The following is a 22,099-nucleotide window of genomic DNA, read 5'->3' on the forward strand; positions in this document are numbered from 1 at the left end:
CAACCTCAGTTGTTATGGTTGAGGCTGCTTCTTTATTCTACTTTTTTTTTCATTTTTCTTAGTTTATTTTTCTTATTCCACATAATTGTCGTGCTATTATTGTTAATTAAATAATTCCAATATTTGTGCTTTTAGGAAAGGCAGTGTGAAGTAAGGTCTGATTTTCAAGATTTCTCTTTTTTTTTCAGTGTTATTTTACTGATCGATTGTGAAACTAAGTAGGATTTTGTAGAATAAAGTGGGCTTCATTCATTAAGCCAGACCTTCCTTTCAGTGTAATTGGATATTTCCAGTTTTATTCTTTGATATTTATTTGTAAACTGATTAGTGTTGACTTTTGCCTTACAGAACTGTTGTGCTTATGTGCCATGAATTTTTAACAGATAAATTTACTCTTTGGGAACATTCAGCAAAGCAGAGGACTTGAATCAAATAATGAACATTCATGACTGGCAAGTTTTTGCATACCATGAACTCAATGCTATTAACATCAATTAGGGCTTAAGTTACTAATCATAAATCTTAAAGCTGTGCTCAGCAAATAGCTGTTGAACAACCATAGATGGAAATATTTGCTTAAGCCATTTGCTGCACATTTGTGTAGGATAAACAAATTCGTACAAATTTTGTCCATTAGAGGAATATTTGCCCTCAATAAGGAATGTTAATTTTGCATATGGTCAGTTGTGGTTCCCTTGCCCATCTCTCTCTGCAGGACTCTGTGCTCAAATGTCCCTTTAAACAGGAATGCAGACATCAATCAGGAGCAGCATCTGCTTTAGGTGGTGTGGAATAAATTAGTTCATATCACTGGCAATCTAGTGCAAACTATGGCTCATGCAGTAGGAATTGATTTCAGATATCCCAGCGTGGTCAGAACTTCCAATGAGTTATTTAATTACACCCAAAAAGGTCATACTATATCCATGGATCTGCAATACTTGTAGTGTTTTGTTTATTGATCAATAATTTTGTGTCTGATATACTTCAAATGATGTAAAGTCAGCACAGGTTTTTAACTAGGAAGTCCTGTCAGATTTATCTTAAAATCCATTGACATGTTTTACAAATAACTAACATTTTACTGGTGGAAAGGAGCTGCTGCAGAAGTGATTGGAGAGGTGAGGAGGTAATAAAACACACTGCTTAGTGTGCTGTAATTGGGTGTCAGTGCAAATGAGATTATTTCATTTATTTAGTAATTGCAAAATTTATTTAAGGTGCCTGTGACATTTAAACTGTTCATTTATACACCATAACAATTCTATTCTAATTGTAATATTAGTCTGTTTGCTGCTCTTAAAGGAGGCCAATGAGGGACTGACTTGAAAAAAGCATTTGATTTCTCTGTAAACTTCTGGGTCTTAGGTCTCCCCTCTCTTTCCTCTTTTCCCCTAACCCATAGTCTGAGGCTGTAAATTAAGGTGGTGCCAGATATTAACTACCATAATTATTGACACTGTCATTCCACTGCATCAGGTAAAAAAAAAAAAAAAAAAAAAAAGCACGGTAATTTTTGTTAATCATGCTCCTACCCCGGCTTCCACATTTTTTTAGTGTTTTTCTTTTAGCAAAATGTATGATTGAGTTGATGATTTTTATCTCAGAGAAAAATATAATTAACGTGGTGGTGAACTAGGGCTGCTGAGTATTATAAAAAATCTGCAATGGCAGGATGACAGATTGTGAAAACAACTTCAGAAGGGGAATAATGTAAATGCAGCTGATTTGTCTGTGGCCATTTCCTTTTGCTGCAGCCACGCTGTGAGGAGTTTACTGCACTTGTGAAGGACACAAAGAGAAATCTTGAAATATTTCTGCCTTTCTGTGTCTTTTCTTTTGAAAAAGTACTGGCAGCAACAGGAAAATTCATTTTTAGGTTTCAGATACCCTTCTTTAGAGGCTGTGTTGTATCAGGACCCTTGGTCATCTGTAGGCTTATAGTCTGCAAACCTATGAATGTCATAGCCAAATTTTAATAACTTTATATTCCATAGCCTACTTAGACTTGTTTTCTTGACCAGCCTTTTTTTAAACATTTCCCCACAACAATACAAACATTAAACTGATTCAACTCCCTTGGAATTTTTTGTGCTTTAATTCTATAGATCTGCAAACAATGGATCCTCATTGAAGTGGGGCCATTAAACCCAAGTCAGATTTGAAATTCTGTTTCTAATGTTATTCAAGAAACATTCACCTTAACAGATGATTTTTTGTGTGAGAGCTGATGGAATATGTGCTAGATGCCTGTTGGGTGTGCACGTGCAGTACAGTATTTTGTTCTTTGCAAAGGAAAAATATAAGCAAAAGCATTTCATCAGGATAATAGCAATTTATACACAAAGTAATTTTATCCTTAAAAATCTCAGAAACATACAGTCTAGACCTACTTTTGCTTATGAAGAAGAAAGAAATGTGCTTGTTGTGCTTTGGGGACCTAGTTTAGAGGTGGTCCTGGCAGTGCTGTGTTGATGGCTGGACTCAGTGCTCTTGGAGATCTTTTCCAGCATTAATGATTCTCTGATGCTAGTGCTGCTACCTGCTTTTTGTTCCACAAAGACTTGTTTCAGTCTTTTCTCCCTTTTCAGACTGCTTTATCCACCCCCCCTCGCATGCCCTGCCTTTCCTAGTTCTCTGCAGCGCTGCATCACCGCAGCTGGGCGGTGCTGGGCTGAGCTCCACTGACCCTCCTGCTGTTGGTTTGGATGCCATGGTGGCAGCAGCAGGCTCTAGAGCTCCAGCTGGCAGTACATCAGCTTCAGTGATGCTGTGCCCTAACAAAAAGTGGGTGTGCTGCTGCTACTCCAACCCACAGTGGTATGTTGTGGCGTTATAATTGTGCAAAATGCGTTTTTCCTCTGCTACAAAGCCTCTTCAGAAAGCACATCAGACGTGGAGATGGTAACGGTTGTGTGGAAGATTTGACCTTGTTGCCAACTCTTTACCTCCCAGAGAACAAGGATTGCTCTGAAGTTTCTTCCTAATTTGATAATTTCTCCCTGTCCCTAAAGGCATACAGTAGCTCATTTGAACTCACTCATCCTTCCTTTTGTTTTGGCTATTGTACCGCAGGGTAACAGACAAAGAGAAAGTGTAAGATGTAGGTGATCAGGTCCAAGAACAAACCTCTTGTTCTTACACAAACACAACAGAGGGCTGTGTGCATTTTGAGGCAATATAAACTACTTTTGGAAGTAGTCACAATTAAATCCTACAGAAACCTTAGACTCCATGAAAGACAAAGCTGGCAGTGCTGCTGTGCAGATTTCTGCTAATTTTGCAGCAAATCTGAAAATTGACAGTGGTGGTATGTGTGCCCTGCATTTCTATGGCCAGAAAACAAACCCAAGAGAGCTTCTTGTCCTGCCTGTTATACATGTACACGTTTAATTAGTGACATTGGTTTTTCCTATGTAGTTCACTTAACTACTGTGTTAAATGCATGGTCACATGTATAGACTGTGTTAAGCCATTAATAAGATTTTGAAATTGGAACAAATCAAAGTTCAGGTTGCTTGATAAATATGAATTTGTTTCTTTGGGCCATATGCATATGGATTTAGATTTTAATTACATTATTGAATTATTTTTACAGTATTTTTTAGCCCAGATGACTCTTCAGGGTGACACTAAAATGGTCTCTGTCTTGAGATGAAAGACTGTTGATGGAAAACTCCTTACCTGCAGCTGTCAAGGTGGTTGGAGAGTGAACTATAAATGAGAGGATATTTTAGCAAAGAGAAGGGATAATTAGGATCATCTCCTGGTAGAAACATTTGCCCACTCTCATAAAGAATGTATTTGACCCCTGCCCATGCACAAATTTCTAGATTGGAGCTCTGAGGTCTGGACTGCCAAAATGCAGCCACTCAGAGCTCTGATTAACATCAATGTTAATTTGTTTATCCGTGTTTAAAAGTCAGTGCTATGAAACCCAGAGTTTTCTTCTGGTGTCCCGACAGTAAGTCAGGTGATCAACCAATAAAAACATTTCAAACCCAGTATTTGAATTTGGCAATGTTTTGCCCACAATTGAAATGGTGATTTTATCCTAAAACTCAACATTGTGTTTTAATACAAGGGAGTTCTGTCATCCCAGGTTACAAAATAATATTTAAAGTGGATGACAGCGTGCTTGAACTTAAGGAAACTCAGACAAATTGAAGTTAATTCCCATCAGAATTCAACACCTTTTTAATGGAAGGAATGATTCCACAGTAATTGTGTTTTGCTTTCCAGGAGGGCTCCCTCTGCATGTGTAAAGTCACCTGCAGAAGTTTAAGGCTGATGTCCTTTCAAACTGTATCTGCCTTTGAAATTAATGTCACTTAGAGATGCCACTGGAATCTCTTTAGGATATTGACTTTTCTGTGCTGTTTACAAGGCTGTGAAAGCAGGGACATGTGTAGCTTTCTATACAAGCTGACACTGCTGTGCGGAGTTAGGAGCTAAACCAAGAGAGTATGGAAGCATAAATCAAGTGAGGAAATTTATCGGAATGTTGCATTTTTCTTAAAATGTTTAATTGTCCTAAGGAAGATTGAGTTAGGAGTTGGTACAAATAATTTTTTCTTTTTTTTATCTTTTTATCAGTTGTAGTTAGAATATGTGAAAGTATCCATCATGGGTCTTTTCAAAGACAAAAAAACCCAAGAATGAACAGCTTCAGTGAATAGTTTTTCCATATTTTTGTATGTATCAGTGTTTTGATTTTTTAAAACTGTGATGTTTTTATTTTTCCACCCAAAAGGCCAATCTTTTATGATTTTTGTCACTTCTTACCAGCACAAGCCTTCACATTTAGCCATCTGTATCTCAACATAAAGATACTTGAGGCTTCTTGTTTTCCATGTACTTTGGAAATATGACTCACTATAAATAAACCAATAACTGCTACATCTTGATAACCTCAATTAGCATAGCAAACCCATTTTATCTATGGCTAAATGTGTGCATATATCAAAACTTTAAATGTAGGAATCATAACCATTTGAGTAAAATTGACATAATTGCTACAGTTTCAAAAAAATGTAATGACACTTAATTAAGCCTGAATCTAATGAATTGACTAGAATTTGTATAGAGCAATGTCCTCGTGCTACACCTTGTGCTCTGTGTGTAGCTTTGTGTCTTTGTGTCTAGCTTAAGCAAGAGTTTGAAGGTTTGAACTTATGTTTTTCTAAATTATTTTTATGTTTCCATTAACTGCATTGTCTATTCTTGAAAAAAAAGGCTTTATATTCCCAGTCTTCACACCATAACAGGTTACCTCATTTCAAAAACAGATGTTGTCTCTGATGAGAGTCTTCATTCAATATGTAGAAGTACTCAAGAAGTGTTTGTGTAATGGAAACTTCTAGACAAAGATAACTTTTGGAAATACTACTTGATCCTAAAGCTTAATTTCAAAATCTTTGAATGAATTGATATGGGTGAGCATGAAGGTGACCAAGGAAGTGTTCATGAGGGAAAGAGATTGATAGAGTGGAGGCTGAGGAGGAATAAGAACACAGTAACCCTTGTTTTCTCTACAGTTGATTTGTAGAATATTAGATTCACTTGCAAATAAATGATTACTTTGTATAGTCAGAGGATCTGCAAAACTCAGAGCCTGAAGTATTTTGTTGTTCAAGTCTCACAATCATTTTTTAAAAGCATTTAATGTGTTCCTGGTGTCCCAGGTTCCCCGTCCGAGCCCCCGTCGTGCAGCGCCAGTTCCGTCACCTGTCCCTCTGCCTGCACCTGCAGCAACAACGTCGTGGATTGTCGGGGAAGGGGCTTAACAGAGATCCCAGCCAACCTCCCCGAGGACATCTGGGAAATGTAAGTGCCAGTCTAATGCACAAATCTTTTCCACGTCTCTCCATTTTTATTCCATTTCATGTCCTCCTGTGTGGAAGAAAGGCACGCGTTTTAAAAACTGTTCTAAGTAGTTGTCAGGTATATTGTAGTTATCCTCTTTGATTTGCTCTTTTGATCCAAGGGCTAAAATAATTTTAAAATGTAAATTAAAAGAGTTTAGTGCTGTCCTACCTGAAAGCAAGATAAAGTTCTTGAGGCCTTAAGTTTAGATTGTGTTTACATTTCACAAACCCGGAATTGCAGTTCTGTAGTCAGTAAATGAAAATTCACAGACCTTTCTTATTTCTAGTCAGTGATTTCCCCATGAGATGGAGGGATATCTTTTTAGCTTGGCAGGATGCATTTATAATGAATTAGAACATCAGAGCCCATTGTCCCTGCTGATTTTACCTTCTGTATCTTGTCTTCCACATTGTTATTTCTAGTTCTTTAACAGTTTTGTGACTTGTGTTGTGGAATCAGATATTTGTTTTACAGACTTGTTTGCCTTTAGGAATTGGAATCATTTATTTCTGTGTCCATGGCTTCATACTACTGCGGTCCTGAAATACTGTTACATTAAACCATTTTACTTGTGGTTACTCCACAGGGAATGCAGATCAATTCTTTTCCTATTTAGGTTCTTGTCATACAGAGTTTTCTGATATCCAGCTAGCTTTTGCAGTCTATACAGTATAAATTCAAATATTTGTATGGTCACTGGACTCATCCAGCTTCTTGTTGCTGTATAGATCCTGGTACACAGCAAAATTTACCATGATAAAGCATAAATTCATAAGATTGTGGAGTGTTCTGGGTTGGAAGCAATCCTAAAGACCACCTACCATGGGCAGGGATATCTTCCCCTATCCCAGGTTGCTCGAAATTCCATCCAGCCTGGCCTTGGACGCTTCCAGGGATGGGGCAGCCACAGCTTCTCTGGGCAGCCTGTGCCAGGGCCTCCCCACCCTCACAGGGAAGAATTGCTTCCCAGTGTCCCATCCATCCCTGCCCTCTGTCAGTTTTAAGCCATTCTCCCTTGTCCTGTCACTCCAGGCTCTTGTCCAAAGTCCCTCTCCAGCTTTCCTGGAGCCCCCTTAGATACTGGAAAAGGCTTTAAGGTTTTCCCAGAGCCTTCTCTTCTCCAGGCTGAACACCCCCAGCTCTCCCAGCCTTTCTCAGGAGCAGAGGGGCTCCAGCCTTCTCACTGTCTGTGCGGCCTCCTCTGGACTTGCTCCAGCAGATCCATGTCCTTCTAATGCTGTGGGCAAAGAGCCCCAGGGAGCATTGAATTCAACTAGTTCTTGTATTTCCCCCTAACTCAGTGTTTTCTTGTAAGCCAAATTGCTCTGGTAAGAACACTTGACTTACAAACTGTTCTACAGAATTGAAACACACAGCTGTTGCTCTGACACAGTTATTAAAGGTGACCTACATTTCACTCTGTTTCAGCATTAATTAAAGATCTTTTATTCAGCCTTCCTACCATTCTTCATTAGCATGGGTAGGCAGAACCTTCTCTGACAAAGCTGCCAAAAAGTCCTAAAACTGTTTTTGTTGATGAAAACCCATCACAAACCAGGAAACTCACTTGTCATGGGACATCAAACAAGCATCATTTGATGCTAATTTTCCCTCTCCCCCATATGACTTAGAAGTCTGTTGTGTTACTCTATTACTCCTTGAGGTGAAGGACTTCATTGCAAGAATGTTTGCTACTAAGTAAGCAATGCAGGAAAGCTAGAAATCTGTATCCCAGACTTGCTTTTTCATAATTTCATAAAATAGGTAGCAAGAATGTGGAGAATCCAATTTGGTTTTTTATAAAGCTTCTTGTTCAGTTGGGAGCTGACAGCAGCAGCCAAATTGACTGAGGAAAAATGAGTTACAAGAAATTGAAGCTGAGGAATACAGACTGTGTGCTGAGTGTTACAAAAGATTCTCTGCTTACAAAGTGGTTCTGTTTTGCTTTTCAGAGGAGAAATGAACAGTTTGTGTCATAGAGAAGCACATGAGAATAAGCACAGAAAAGTTTTGCCTGACTGTCTTGGGTGAAAACAAAATCATTAAGCACCTGGAGGCATTTAATGAAAAGAAATACTGAAATGCATATGGTATGGTGGTTTGCTGGTACATGAACAAAACAGTAATTCCCTATATTGGGACAGCATCTACTGTAAAAGGAGAGGTTGCAGTTATTTAGAAAGGGTGAGAGAAAATGCTTGCAAGGTAAATAGGGAACATGGTGTGAGTGCAGAATGGGCTTGATGCTGGAGAGGGAGGGATGACCTCCCTTTGGAGACAAAGCCTCCAAAGAATCTGTTTTCCTGCTCAGACTTGATCAGAAACTTGCAGCCAGTGCCTGTCAAACATAATGACAGCTCAGCCCACAGAGCCAGCAGAGTCAGGGGATAGCAGAGACTATAACCACATGGTTTGGGCTGCTCTGGGCTCAGGACATGGGCTGGATAGATCCTTTCTCAGTCATTAGTGATTCCCTGGCATAAATCAGCCAAAGGACAGTTTTCCTGCACGTGCAGATGTGGCACTGGGGATAAGGGCACTGCCAGCCCTGGCTGTGGTGTTTCAAACAGTATTTACTTCCACGTGCTGCCTGCCACATTTGTTTGATGCCCCCCAGTCATGGACAGTAGCAGTAACCCCCTGTTGATCTTTTCCCACCTCACAACACTCTTCCTCTGCCCCTTCTTCAGAAGGAAGTTTTCATGCTGTTTATCTGCCCCAGACTGATGCACTCATTTTTTATTTAAGACTGCAAGCAAGGCTATATTTTAGGATGTGAATTCTGGGCAGGTCTTGTCTGAGAATTTTGTACACCTTAAAACAGTGGTGCAGGGGCTACCACTTGTGCCTTTGTGTTTGATAACAGTTGGTGCAAGACTTTCCTGGGTGCAGGCAGGGCACAGCCCCCCAAAGGCAGGACACAGCCCCTCTCCTGCTGCCAGAGGGTGCTTGTGCCTGGAGGCAGACGCTGGAGCAGCAACCACTGGCACTGGGTGCTGCTTCTCTGAAGCATCTTCAGATTGCTTAAAAGAAGGAATTAATTATTTGCTAAAGCTAGAGGCTGGATTGTGGTTGGGATGCTTGAGAGAATGTAAACAAGCTGAGCCCAGTACAGAAAGTGATGGGAAAAGAAGGGTGAGCTCAAATGAGGAAACAACCAAACACATGAGGAGAAGAATTGGGAACAAAGGAAATCGAGACAGGGTGAGCAAAGTGCTGGCAGAAAGGGAGGAATATTTGGTGATAAGGCCTGAGATTGGTGCCAATGGACACCAGCTGTGTAGGGTGGACTGTGGGGATGTGGCAGGAGGGCTGGGACACTGGAGCTGGGCAGGCTGTGGGGGCAGGACAGAGGGACACAGGGAAAGGGGGAGTCAATGAGTCCCTTCCCATCAGAAAGCACATTTGTCTTGGGGAGCCGTCCTGCCTCCTCACCATGTACTTGGGAAACGCAACAACAATTTGTGTGTCTGTCCCTGTGCATTAGGGACTATCCAGGCACAGATTAACTATTAAATTACACAGGGAGCTCCTATTTGCACTGCTGCTATTCCAGTTAGAGAGCACTACAGGGGTCTGGGATTCATACTTCTGTTACACTTGAGTTTCCTTGTGATAGAAACAGTAATTTCAGCTTTTGGGTTCAAGGCCACTGAATTAAATGTTTGGTTGGTTGGTTGGTATTTTTAAGTAAAAATAAATAAATTAGAAAATGCTAGAAAATGCCAGAGTTAATGTTTGTAGCTGCAGTCATCATTTGAAGCTTTTGAGTATATTTGTGGTGATACCACTTTAACAACAGCACAGTCTCATGCTGCTGTTGAAAACTTGGATTAATTTCTTGCTGTCTAGGGATGCATCAGGGATGTGTAGGGAGGGAGCCTGTGTATATAGATAGGGTCTGTTCACTTGTTGCAGAAACAGGAAAATTGTAAAGTGGGGAAGATCTCATGAATCTCATGAATGCTGTTCAGAGAATTGGGTTGTGTCTCTTCTTGCCAGTGGTTTTACTTTACTTAATTGATTCTGGGCAAGTGAGTTGCACAAACCTTCCTGGGGTGGTCACTGGTGATGTAATCTCAGGTTCTGGCTGACTCAGCTGAGACATTCAGAAGTGTTGAGGACTCACAGCTGCAGCAAAAGTCAACAGGCGCTGTGCTTTGAACACTTTGTGCTGAGCAGCACTAAAAAAAGCCAGGTCTCAATCATCTGCAGACATATAAATCAAACTCCAGAATGTAAAGTATATCCTTAAATCTTGAAAGAGATCTGAGATCTGTTCACATCAACTTTGCTTCACCACTGTCACTTAACCTGTACCACAGGTACAGGTTACTGAGCTTAAGAGAAATAGAATTGAATGAGCCAAGAGTAAAGCTGGGTAGGAAGTACCTGGATCAGAAATGAGCATCTAGGTTTGTCCTAAAGTTAGTTTTAGTCACTTCTTCTACATGGGTTTAGTTTAGCATTTTCACTTTTGGTAGCTGAATTGGTGGCTGATGTTTTTGTAGGTATAAGTAGTACATGATTTTGGTGCAGAATTTCTACTTTTAGGAAAAATTCTAGAATTCAAGCACAGGAAAAACGTAACATTGGTTTTCTCCTGGTTCTGGCAAAATGAACACAAACCTAATTTTCTGCAAGATGATCACTTTGTAATGTAATGTTCTACTTGTTCTACCTTTAATGAATGGTTTCCTGACAAATTTAATGTCATGAGGGTACCACTGTGCTGGGCAGTGTTGCAGCCCTGTAGGCAGACAAGTTTGCTGTGTTTGTTGTTTCAGGAATTGTCTCAGGAAGAAATTGCCTTCTCTGTTCTTCAGTACCTGCAGGAATGTGCATTTCAGGCCAGCTAGGGCTTCAGCTGGGAATCTTTAGGAAGCTTTTGTGATTTGAAGAGGGTGATGAACAATTTCTAGGTGTTTAAGTTACTGGTATATTCAAAATTAATTTTCCTCCAACTAAAATAAGTCAGAAAAGCTATTATAGAAAGATTGAGCACTGTTAACTGTGCATTATAATAAGAATACTTTTTTGTTATATAAATTATAAATTAATTACACAACAGCATTTTCACGTTTATTAATAATTGGCTTTGAAGGCAAGAGTTTTTTCTCTTATCAAGAATATAAATGTGTAGAAACTGTAAGCTTCATGGATAAAGGAATGACAGTTTTTCATTTAATATTGTTCTTCCTCCTGAAAGAAAATTATAATAATTTTCCCAGGCTTCCAGTAAATACTGCAGCTGAAGCCAGCACAATACTTTTTAACATTGCAGTAAATGCTCCATAATTGCCTCTGGTGGCAAGTTCTCTGGCTGGGGAATCAGGTTGGCTCCTCTAGTTGAACCATATAATATGATTTTCATTCACTGCTGGAAATTGGCTCTGGACAGCTTCTCATGTCTAACCTGAGTACTATTTTCTGGATCTCACCAGGCAAACTGTGTCTTGCATTCCACAGAAGTTTATTTTGTTGGGCCAAAAATATGGAGAAAATTTTTGTTGGCTTCAAAATACAAAAATAATAAATAATAAATATTTTAGGTTGATGGTCAGTGAAGAAAATATAAATGTATGGAAAATTGTAATAAAGGTTTTCTGTGCTGAAACAAATTAAGGAAAACAGAAAGCTGCATTTCAGAGTTTTAGAAACAAGCAGCAACAGCAGGGAGTTTCTGCTGCAAGATCAAGGCAGATTTCTTTCTTACATCTTTACTTTTATTTCTGAATTTGTGTAACTAATGTCATCTGCAGGCACAAGAAGGTGGGTTTGTTTTGACAAATTTCTAGATTTCATACACATGGTAGTTTTCATTTCAGCCATATCAATTTTTACCTTCTTCACTGCTTTTTATAATTGAGAGATTTCTTTTAGAAAAAAAAAAAAAAGTCATATACAGGTTAATTTATTCAGGCAAGCTGTGTAGGAGCAAACTTCAAAGGTTTGTAGGTTTGAGACTGTTTTGGTTTTTAGTTTGGTTTAGGTTTTTTGGGGTTTGTGTATGTGTGTGTAGTCTCTTTTTCCCAGAGATATCACTTCAGTCCAGTATGAACACAAATTAATAATTATTAATAAAAATGAATGGTAGAACCAAAAAGGCATATATCTTTTATCTAATACAAATTTCACTGCAAAGCTCCTGTGTTGCCAAGCAAAATAAAGAGATTGCAATATATAATGAGTATATAGATTCTTAAAGCTGATTATGAAGAGGAAAGGCAATTACAGAAAATAAAACAGCATAAAATCACAATTTTGACATAAAATACACTAATCAAATTCTTTACCAAATGAAATACTAATTGTCTTTTGGCTAACACATGTTCTGTTTATTTTGCTTAAAAAGACTATGAAAATAAGAAAGGATTTGAGGAATGTCTATTGTCAAATAACAGAATCTGTTGAGAAAATATTACAGGTGGCAGAATTTCAACTACCAAAAAGCTACTTAATGTTCCTGCTAATTTCTGATGTTCTGCCTTTTCCTTGTCAGTATTGTAAATGTGCAGTAAAAACAGATGTACAGAATGTACACAGCTCCTAACAATAAGTTAGATTAGAGATTAAAAATAACTTTTTGGTTTTTTTCTGTCAGCTCACTTCCATCTTCACTAAAAGAATAGTTTTGTGTTACAACTTGACAAATAAAATGCAAATCAGCTTGAAATCCTCAGATCCCTGAGCTAGTTACAGCATTGTGAGAAAACATGGGAAGAGATCTAGGCTGGGAGTTTCTTGAAATAATTGGAAGTCAATAGAGGGTGGTCAGGACCGACCTCCTCAAGCAATACTCAAACAGCAATGTGATGTGTTTAGGGGTTAGTCTTTCTGGGACCTCACAGAGCTTCTCAGTGAAGCAATTATTCTGGGTCTGGCTTGTTAAAAACTAACCCTACAGGTTTATATTTACCAGGTTCAACCATTGGTGAATGATTGCTTTCACATAGGTACTAGAGAAACTCTCTGTTTCCCTTCAGAACAAAAAAAACCAACCTCAAAACAACCCTCCTAAAAAAAAAAAAAAAAAAAAAGAAAAAAAAATAACAGTGAAAAGTGCTCAGCAGAGGTCTGAGTGGGGCTCAGAGCAGGTGCTGTGCTGGAAGTGAATTCCAGAACTCTGTGCACCATGTGGGATGGTCTCTTTGGAGCCTTCTGAAACAAAATCCCTGAGCTGGAGTCACTTGTGGCATTCACATTCTCTGGACAGAGAGACACAATTCTGTCTCTCAGGAGAAGCACAGAGAGAAGGAGAGAAAACAATCTTTCTCTCTGCTCCTTTGTTTTCCCCATATGGAATGTGGTGTGGAGATTGTTCACCTGCAGTGATTGCTGGGCTGGATTCTGGTGAAGGTTGTCTGGGGTCACTGACCAATGGATCCAGCTGTGGCTCGGGCTCTCAGCAGAGAGTCACGAGTTTGAGGTAGTTAGGTAAGTAAGAAGTAAGTATGTAGAATAGTATAATATCTTTTAAAATAGTATATTAATGTAATATAGTATAGTTTTAATAAAGCTATCCTTCAGCCTTCTGATCTGGAGCAGACATGATCATTTCTTCCCGTTGGGGTTCCATTTTTTTACTATAGTCCCTGGGTGCCAGGGTGTGGGATCCGTGTCTCTGCTGCTCACTACACCACAGCATCTCAGAAACACCAACACTCTGAACTCATGTGCTGCTTGAGGAAGGTATGGAATTACCAGCAGGGACCTGGAAATTCCCAAATCTCCCCAACCTAAGGACGGTGTTTCCTGCATTTGTGTTCACAGCCAAAGGCTGCAAAGAGGTAAAATTCTTCCTGCTAACCCTGATCTCAAGTCCACATGACCCAATAAATTTAGCTGAGAAGGGAAGTTACCTGTCTAGTCTAAGAGCAGGGAGGCATTGTTTTGTATTCTGCCCCCAAAACAGCTTCTGATTAACCTTGAACACCCTCACAGGTGATGGCTCAGGGGACCTCCCCTGGACTTTTACATCTGGGCACAACCCAGCAGCATTCCTGCAGTCATGGGAGGGAGCTCAGCACCCTCATCCAGGGATAAAGAAAGGAAAATATATGAATTAGACTGGCAGGGACATTCCAATGAAAGGTGATGAGAAGAGGCAAAATTTCCCACCACAAATGTGGAGTGTCACAGTGGTAGATGGAGAAGCTTTGAGGTTTGGCAGAACAATGCTTCATTCTGGTGTTAATGTGGTTAGAGAGACATTGGTGTTTTGTCAAAAGATGTTTTGTGCAATACCAGTCTGCAGATTTCTGTGGTGTTTCCTGATTGTCTGTGCTATATTTAATGCAAAATTAACATGCTACAACAGAGGGGATGGATTTCTAATGTGGCTGCCATCACAAATTCAGTGGTTACCAGCTGATACCGGAGCAGCTGCTCAGCTACACAGCTGAAACTAAATTCACTGCAGTGTGTCAGAAGATCCAATGTCACTAGCACTGCTTTTAGAATAACACCATGATATCAGGGAACATATCAAAACATCTGTTTTCATTCTGAAAGATGTCTTTTGGTGAGCAGAATTATCTGTGTAACTTCCTAGGTAGATTTATGTTGACAAGTCACTTCTCTGTTGGTAGGATTTTGTCTCTTGAAGATCTGCCCTTGGGTGAGTTGTTAGGAAGCAGTTCTGTCTAGAACTACAACAGGAGTTTGACAGCTAGACCCTGAAAATCAACAGCAAAGGGAATATGAAGGGAAACTCCAGTTGTGACCTTGTATTAATACAGGTGGATGCTTTACTGGCTCTCAGCTCTCCATTTCCTAAGGCAGGCTCCAGAAGAGGCATTTATAATGCCTATTATTAAGTTTATTTGGAAGTCATTCAGGTGCTGTGATGAAAGGCAGCAGTATAAAAGTCTGGGAGGACCCTCTTTGTTTAGGGGTTTTATAGTGGTGGTAGAGTCTGGCTGGGGTACAGGGTGGAGGCTTTAACTGTTAGAACAAGCAGTAAACACAGACATCTAAAATTCTCCATGTCCTGCCATCTCAAAGCACTTTGTTTTCTACATGGGGACTGAGAGGTGAGAGACACAAAAAGCTGTTCCCTGGGATATCAGGCCATGAGCACTTTCTGAAGCAGCAGGACTGCAGGTTTTGGCACTGTGGCTGTTCCACGTTTTGCTGCTGGATGAGCTGCAATCCTGACTGTGACTTCAGGGCAGGATTCCTCCCTTCTCTCCCAACCAGGGCACCTCCCATCCTGGATAAATACTTCAGTGCAGCTACCCAAACCTGCTGTGCATGCTAGGAATAAAGCTTGTGTTTCAGATGAAGAGGCAAGAAAAGTGCCAGGGCAGGGATCAGATCCAGCTCACATCTGTAGTAAGAAGACCATGTATGATGATGATTTATTTAGTATAATTTATTCACCTTGAATACTGAAACGACACCTGTGGAACTTTTCTTCATCAGAGACCAAAATGCATGGTAAGATATGAGGGCCTAAATTATGAGATAAATGTAGAATAATGGTCCAAGTAGATTTTTATAATGCAGTTGTTTCAGTCCCTGGATTGATTGTTGTGTTCCCTAAAAATTTCCTCCGTCCTTATACAAATGGTTCTCCCCATCCCTGGCTTCTGTCACCACGGTGGATGTGAATGCTCCTTTTTTCCTCACACAGTTCCCTGCAAATCCCTGCTTACAGGCCAGGAGGAAAACAAGGTTTTTGCCCTTCCCAGCACTCTTCACACAGGCTGTGTGTGTCCTGCCAGGTGCCACAGGTTTGTTTTCCTCTCTCGGAGGTGGCTTTGGCTCGGGGCTGTGTGGTCCTGGCAGCCTGAGCCACGTCAGCCCAGCAGAACCAGGGAACAATGTGGCTCATCCTCTCACTCTGTGTCCCAGCAGGGCCTCGGTGCCTGCCCATGCCCAGCTCAGGGCATGGTGGCACAGTTCAGGCAGGAGCTCCTGGCACTGTTAATAGAGCATGGGGGCCTCATTTGTAGGCTCCATTCATCTGACAGCTGAGAATTATCAGTACTGATGCTTCACTCCCTCTCTTTTTCTCCAAGGTAGTGATTTGTCTATGTTATGGGTAGGTAAGCTTGACAAAACATTGCACATTAGCAGCTGAGACAGTGTTTGAAATGGGAAAATTGCTAGCAAACTGCTCCATTAGAGACCCAAATAACAAATTCTTTCTTTCCCTCAATGAAAGAGAAATAGTTAAGGCCCAAATTAATATGTCTGTCTCCCCAACTCTGCAGGGGGAATCACTCTTCAAGACTAATGGCTTCATCACTCCTGAGTGTGAGCTGGCTCTGCTAAGTCCCTGTTAGGCAGAGTTTTTTATCCCTTTGTGTTTTGCCATCCTGGGCGTGAGCAATACAGGCGCCACAGGAGGAGGTGATGAAAAGGTTTGCACCTCAGTGAACTTTGAAATGGATTAGCATGGGAATTTGAGTGCTTGTTCTTTACCCTGGGACAGTTTTTCATCTTTAACTGCATGGTTTCCCCGGGTTTGTTTTGTTCTGTCTTTTTCTCTGATATGTTTACTTTTTGCTCTCATTGCTGCAAAGTCATTTTTTAAAAAAGTAAGAAGAAGGAGGACTTTATCCTGTCTAGCATCATGTTATTAAAAGAAAAAATGGATCTGAATCCAGTGGGCCCTCATACTTTCCAGTCTCTGATGATATATTAGAGAAGAAAAAGGAAATTGTTCCTGTCCTTTGACGTTGTTGTCAAAGCCTCTAAAATAAAGCTGGGAGAGGCAGACAGAGCATTGATGTGTGTGGGGATGGGGGAGATGTGCTTCAGTTCATCTCAGCACTCAGCTGGCAGCAGGAAACATGGCACAGCCACAAGGGCAACAGAGGAGGAGCAAAAACCACTGGGAGTTTGAACAGGACCAATTCACTTTATCAGTTTTGTGAATTCCACTTGGCGAGTCTCTTAAATAGATCTGGGTATGAAATACCACAGGAGAATCAAGAAAAATATTATTGAGTTGTAAGAAATCTTTAATGGGACTGGGAGGTAGTAGTTTAAATTATCAAAATTTAGCCTTTTAGGACTGTGTGTCTTGTACAGATTTCTCAAATGTATTGTAAAATTATTTTATGGTATATTCTGGTAATACCCCCAAAAAAATTACCTCCCAGATGTTGCTTTGCACTAGCATAGATGGTTTTATAGTGTATGACAGCACTCCACAGTATAGAGATAGACCATAAAAAACACAGTTTTCCAAAGGTCCATGTTCTAGGTAACCTAGGTAATATTCTCCGAAATAAAATGTGCCTGTAAAATTTACACTCTCTCACTTTTTGGAGAAAAAAAAAAGGACAATATTAGGTAGGAATACTGCTTTTCACTTTATTTCAAAGATGGCATCTCTAGCAGTTTCCCATTGTATGGTTTCTAATTAGGCCTTCATCACCCTGAAATTGCCAGCACCTCTCCTGGAAGAACCTAGAATTTCTTGAGATTTTTAATTGTCTGTTGTACTCAACATGTCGTGTATGAGCTAAATGAGGTGAAAGAGTAAAGTATTAATACAAACAAGGTGTTTCCTGTTATTTTACTTGTGAAACTGCATTGTGTTTCTCAGGCTAGGTCTGCCATTCTATAACATGCATTTATGTAAAAAGCAAACAGAAGTCAGGTTAGTATTTCATTCTGTTAAAGCACAAGCTTATTTAATGCTGCCCTGGACTTAGTGCTCTGGTTTGTGCCCAAGTTGGAGCCCACCTGCCAACACACCCTGGTGAGGGCCCGTGGTGCTCCTCTGGTACCATCTGCAAGGTGGAGTGCACTGAGCAGAACCTGCTAGGAGCATTCTTTAGTCCTTCATTGGCAGAGGGCTTCGTGGAATAAAAAAATGTCAGGTGCTGTGATGGAAATACAGCAGCAGATGACAGGAGCTGTGTCCATCTATTTCTGTACAGGCCATCTGCTCCAGATTTTGTAGGAAAGGGTGAAGAGTTCACTAGGTAGCTTCAGAATGCAACTCTCAAATAACTCCTGTTTCTTTCTTCCTCTCTGCTTTTTCTAGAAATTTCTTTTCCTTTTTTTTAATTTTATTTTTTATTACCTGGGACTTGTGTCTATTCCAATTTTGGATATTTTTTCACCCTCGGGGGGGGGAGAAAACTGTGTTTTCAGCCTTGAGTCACTAAAATTGCCTGGGAATTTTGCTTGTAAAGAGCTCCACATTTCCCCCGTCCCTGTATTTGGGTTTCCCTGTAAGGACTGCATGCTGCCCTGGTGTGCAGGATGGCTGAGCCCCCAGTTTCCATCCCCAGGGCCAGGAAATCGGGCAGGCATGACCCTCTTTTGTTCCTAGAAGTGCCTGCACAGAAACACTTGGGAGGAGTTAAACACCCGACTGGCAAGCTGACAAAAAGCCTTTATGGGAAGAGTGTGTGCTGCTAATTCTGGTGACAAACACCCAACAATAGTGGCGTGCTGGAGCTCACAGCAATTTGCATTTCACTGTGGACTTGCCAGAAATGAAGTTGTTATATTTAGACCAACTGGAAGGGAAATCTCAGACACTAATTCAAATCACAAAACAAGGAATAGAATTAAATCTGATCACAACCTTTAAAAAATAGATGGCTACAGATATAAAAGAGGGCGAGCACATTGGCTGTACAAGCTGACTGTGCAAATATCAAAATATTTGTACTTAAATAGCTTCTTAGAGTATAAATGAGCTGGCAAATTATCTTATTTTCAAGGGGATTTTTTTCTTTTGCTTATGAAAGCACAGATCACCAGAGGGATAGGGAGCTTACACATTTTCTCTCTACTATTCCCTAGTACTTTGCAAACCTTGATTTACTTCTCTCTTCTCCCATTTCACTTTATTGTCATTCTGGTTCTAGAGTTTTTTTTCTCCCATCTGCATTGCTGCAGTACCTTGAAGTGACTGGAATGCCTCAGTTCATCATTCCAATATGTTTTTGTATTTCAATTCTAAGCCGCTTTCAACCACAGATTTTTTACTGTTTAAACTGTTGCTTTTTAGGACACTTCAGGGAAAAAAATACACAACATTTCAATAATAAATAAGAGCAAGGTGAAACCACATTTTGGTCTCAGTCCCAACCCAGTAGAAATTTAGCTACCATGGTCAGTGGACTTTGTTGTTTGAGGATCCACTTGTACATTTCTAATGGGGATGAATATTTAAAGTTCATCTGAGGAGAAGTCATTCCTTCTAGCAGGAATTCAGGGAACTTGCTGACAAATACTTTACTATGGGGAAGGAACAGAAATTAATCTCAGTGGTTGCTGTAGGTAGTATCTTAAAGCTGATTACATTTTATGTTAGTGATACATGCATTTATGGTACTTCATAAAGAATACTTCTTTCCAGCCAAATCTTAGAAATAAAAACAGCAGACTTTTTATGTAGTCTGGACCATATTTTAGAAAAATTTAAGTATTTGGTAGTTGGAATAGGAAGATGCAGTTCTCTTTTTCTAACCTTATAACATAAAATGCTCCCCAACCTCTTAAAAATCTGAATTCACCTTGCAGTGAATTCACTTTGGTTTCTAGCATGTTCCCAGGTTGTTCCTCCTGAATTGGTCTGATTGTGTTTAATCTGTTTACTGAGCTGTCACAGCCCAGCCTAGCTGTCCATTTAAACAGCTACATTCTATTTACAACAACTAGTTTAGGAAAGCGTCTGTATTTTCTACCTTAACTTTAAAATATGCCTACTATTTTTAATTTATTTCATGAGCCTTAAAAGTGCAATTTCCTTAGCTTGTGACATTTCTTCTAGCTTAGCAATCAGAGAGATTATTTTATTTTTCTGAGTTGTTTTCTCAGTATTTTCTCTATCTAGTGGACTTCAAAGTAAAACCATGTTTTGCATCAGACCCTATAAAATTGCTTTATATTTATATAAAATGTGATGTCATATTTAACGTGATTCCTGTCCTATAGCTGTGTAGTTAACATGTATATTGCTTTGTTTGTTTTCAGACGTTTGGAACAAAACCTCATCAAAATCATTCCCCCTGGAGCTTTCACCCAGTACAAGAAGCTGAAGAGAATGTAAGTTTTAATAAGACCAACATGCAAGAGCAATCATGAATCTTCTAGCTTCGAGTGCAGTATCTTCATTTTAGAAACATATTGGCAATTCTATGTTGAAATCACTGGGGATTGCACAAATCATCTCTTCAGAGTGTAAGCAACAATGGAATTTGGTTCAGGATGCCTAACAGTGCATGAAATCCTTAATAAAGCTTAATTTCACTTCCTATTATAAACGATGTGATTTAATTAGTTGCTAGTCTGTTCAGACTTCAAATCTGCTTCCTCAGAATAGATTTGAAGTTCTGTTTCTCTTCTCATCCGTTTCTCATCTGTTGGCAGCACGTCAGGTGGCTGACCCCAGTTATGGCAGGAGTCGCGTTCTTGCAGAGCAGTGAGGAGTTCTTTGTAGTGCCTTTGATGTGCTGATGTTGAAATGGTTTGACTGTTTACAAGAAAACAAAGAAACCTGCTGCAGCTTGTTTTCTCTGTCGCTTAATCACCAGTGGATACCCAGACAATTCTTCTTTTATTACCTCTTGTGTTTTCTCTTTGGATTAAAAAGCATAATAATCCCGATGTGTAGCAGTGCTGTCATGCAGATAACACGAGGCATTCCCCCAGTCAGGTTTTTCATTCAATTTTGACTGATATGTGAGCCATGATATGACAGTTCCATGATGACACAAATCATGGTAAAGCAGCTTACCCCTGCTTCACCACTATGGAGATATTGCTGTTGCCACTGGAGCAGTAACTTCCAGAAGTCATTCAGGCTTTGTAGATGAGTGCTAATGCTGCTGAAAAAGTGCCTTTGCAGTTCTTCTCTGAGGTGAACAATGCTGGAATTAAGACACTGTCAGCTCATTTCAGAGTAGACACTGGATTATCAGATAGCTTTGGGAAACTGAAGTGAGTTTGCACCATTCCATTGATTTAAGGGCAAAATTGCTGTTTTCCAGTCCCAGCTTAGCAAGTTCCTAGAGCTGAAGAGCTGTAAATATGGATCTGAATATTTAACAGGTCAAATCATCAATCTTAGATGGTCCCTATTCTTCTGTCTCACTTTCAATATAGCTGTATGTATTTTTAAAGAAGTACTGTATTGGATAGTAAGATGGTAATTTCAGTGAATAATGATGGATCCCTTTTCAGTGTCCTAAATTGTAACTTCCTTATTATTAAAATCACTACATAGTTCTTTCTAAGGTATGACTAATTTTAGATTTTTGTGATGTTTTACTGTCTTTTCATTTTTCATTGATGGGCAAAGTGTAGTTTTATGGGAATTGACCAAAAAATATTCTTTAATGTAGATAGCTGCCCTATCCAACGTAGCACTTGCTATGTGAAATTATTAATGTTAGAATTTCACAGCAGAATTCCATTAGCAAGTGGTGCTAACAGCTTTTTGGGGTATAATTGGCATACTCATTGAGATCTGAACTCATAATGAAATAATAAGTTGTTGTGCCAGATGATCTGTGCCAAAGCTCAGTTAGCGTGACAGGATCTTGTGGGAGAACCTGGGACAGGTATCTCGGCTGCAGAATGTCCCATAACAAACCTGATGTTTTGCCATTTGTTTATCCACCCATCTCCTTGTTAAAGTTTAGTTCCTGCTGGACAGCGAGGCCCTGGATTGAGCAACAGTTCTATTACACCTAGTTTTATTGAGGACATTTGTTTCAGTGTTTAAAGCGATTATCGACACCATCTTTTCAAGATTCCCAGTCCTGTTAACGCAAAAATATACTTTGGTGAAAAGATTGTATCCTCAAACCAAAGAATCATCCATTCTTTTCCTTTAGAGGAAGGATAAATTCAGTATCACTGAACTTTTGTTAGCCTTTCTTCATTTCTGTCACTTTGATTTCAAAGAACAGTGCCATAGCAGGAAGATTATCAATTTAATTAATGGATGCCCTACTGGGGGTACAAATGCAGAACATTAATATAATTGTTGTTATTGTTACTATTAACTACTATAATAATATTTTATATCATTCAGAAAGTAGCATTAGCATAACCCTGTAAATTGTATTGTATTTTTCTCCTTCTGGTGAAAAAATATGCAAGAATGTTAGTGATAATAGTCCTCATTTGCAACTCTGGACTTTCTGTATTTTAATTCTTTACTGAGTATTTCCTGCAAGATAATGAAGTTTCCTTTCCTTAGCTAATTGGATAACTGAGATTAATTATTAAATTAGATCCACTTGTC

At 39.6% G+C, this 22,099-nt stretch overlaps 1 protein-coding gene across 2 annotated transcripts in view; it reads left to right on the plus strand.

Moving 5' to 3' along the window:
- The window catches only part of SLIT3 (slit guidance ligand 3), a 472,224-nt gene that overhangs the window by 297,055 nt on the left and 153,070 nt on the right, over positions 1-22,099 (plus strand). For both annotated transcript variants that reach the window (XM_053956603.1, XM_053956604.1), the window contains exons 9-10: positions 5,685-5,826; positions 19,822-19,893. In XM_053956603.1, the coding sequence (XP_053812578.1) occupies positions 5,685-5,826; positions 19,822-19,893 (214 nt within the window). The remainder of the gene's footprint in view (positions 1-5,684; positions 5,827-19,821; positions 19,894-22,099) is intronic.

The sequence above is a fragment of the Vidua chalybeata genome, chromosome 15, assembly GCF_026979565.1.
Source record: "Vidua chalybeata isolate OUT-0048 chromosome 15, bVidCha1 merged haplotype, whole genome shotgun sequence".
Classification (NCBI taxonomy): Eukaryota; Metazoa; Chordata; class Aves; order Passeriformes; family Viduidae; genus Vidua; species Vidua chalybeata.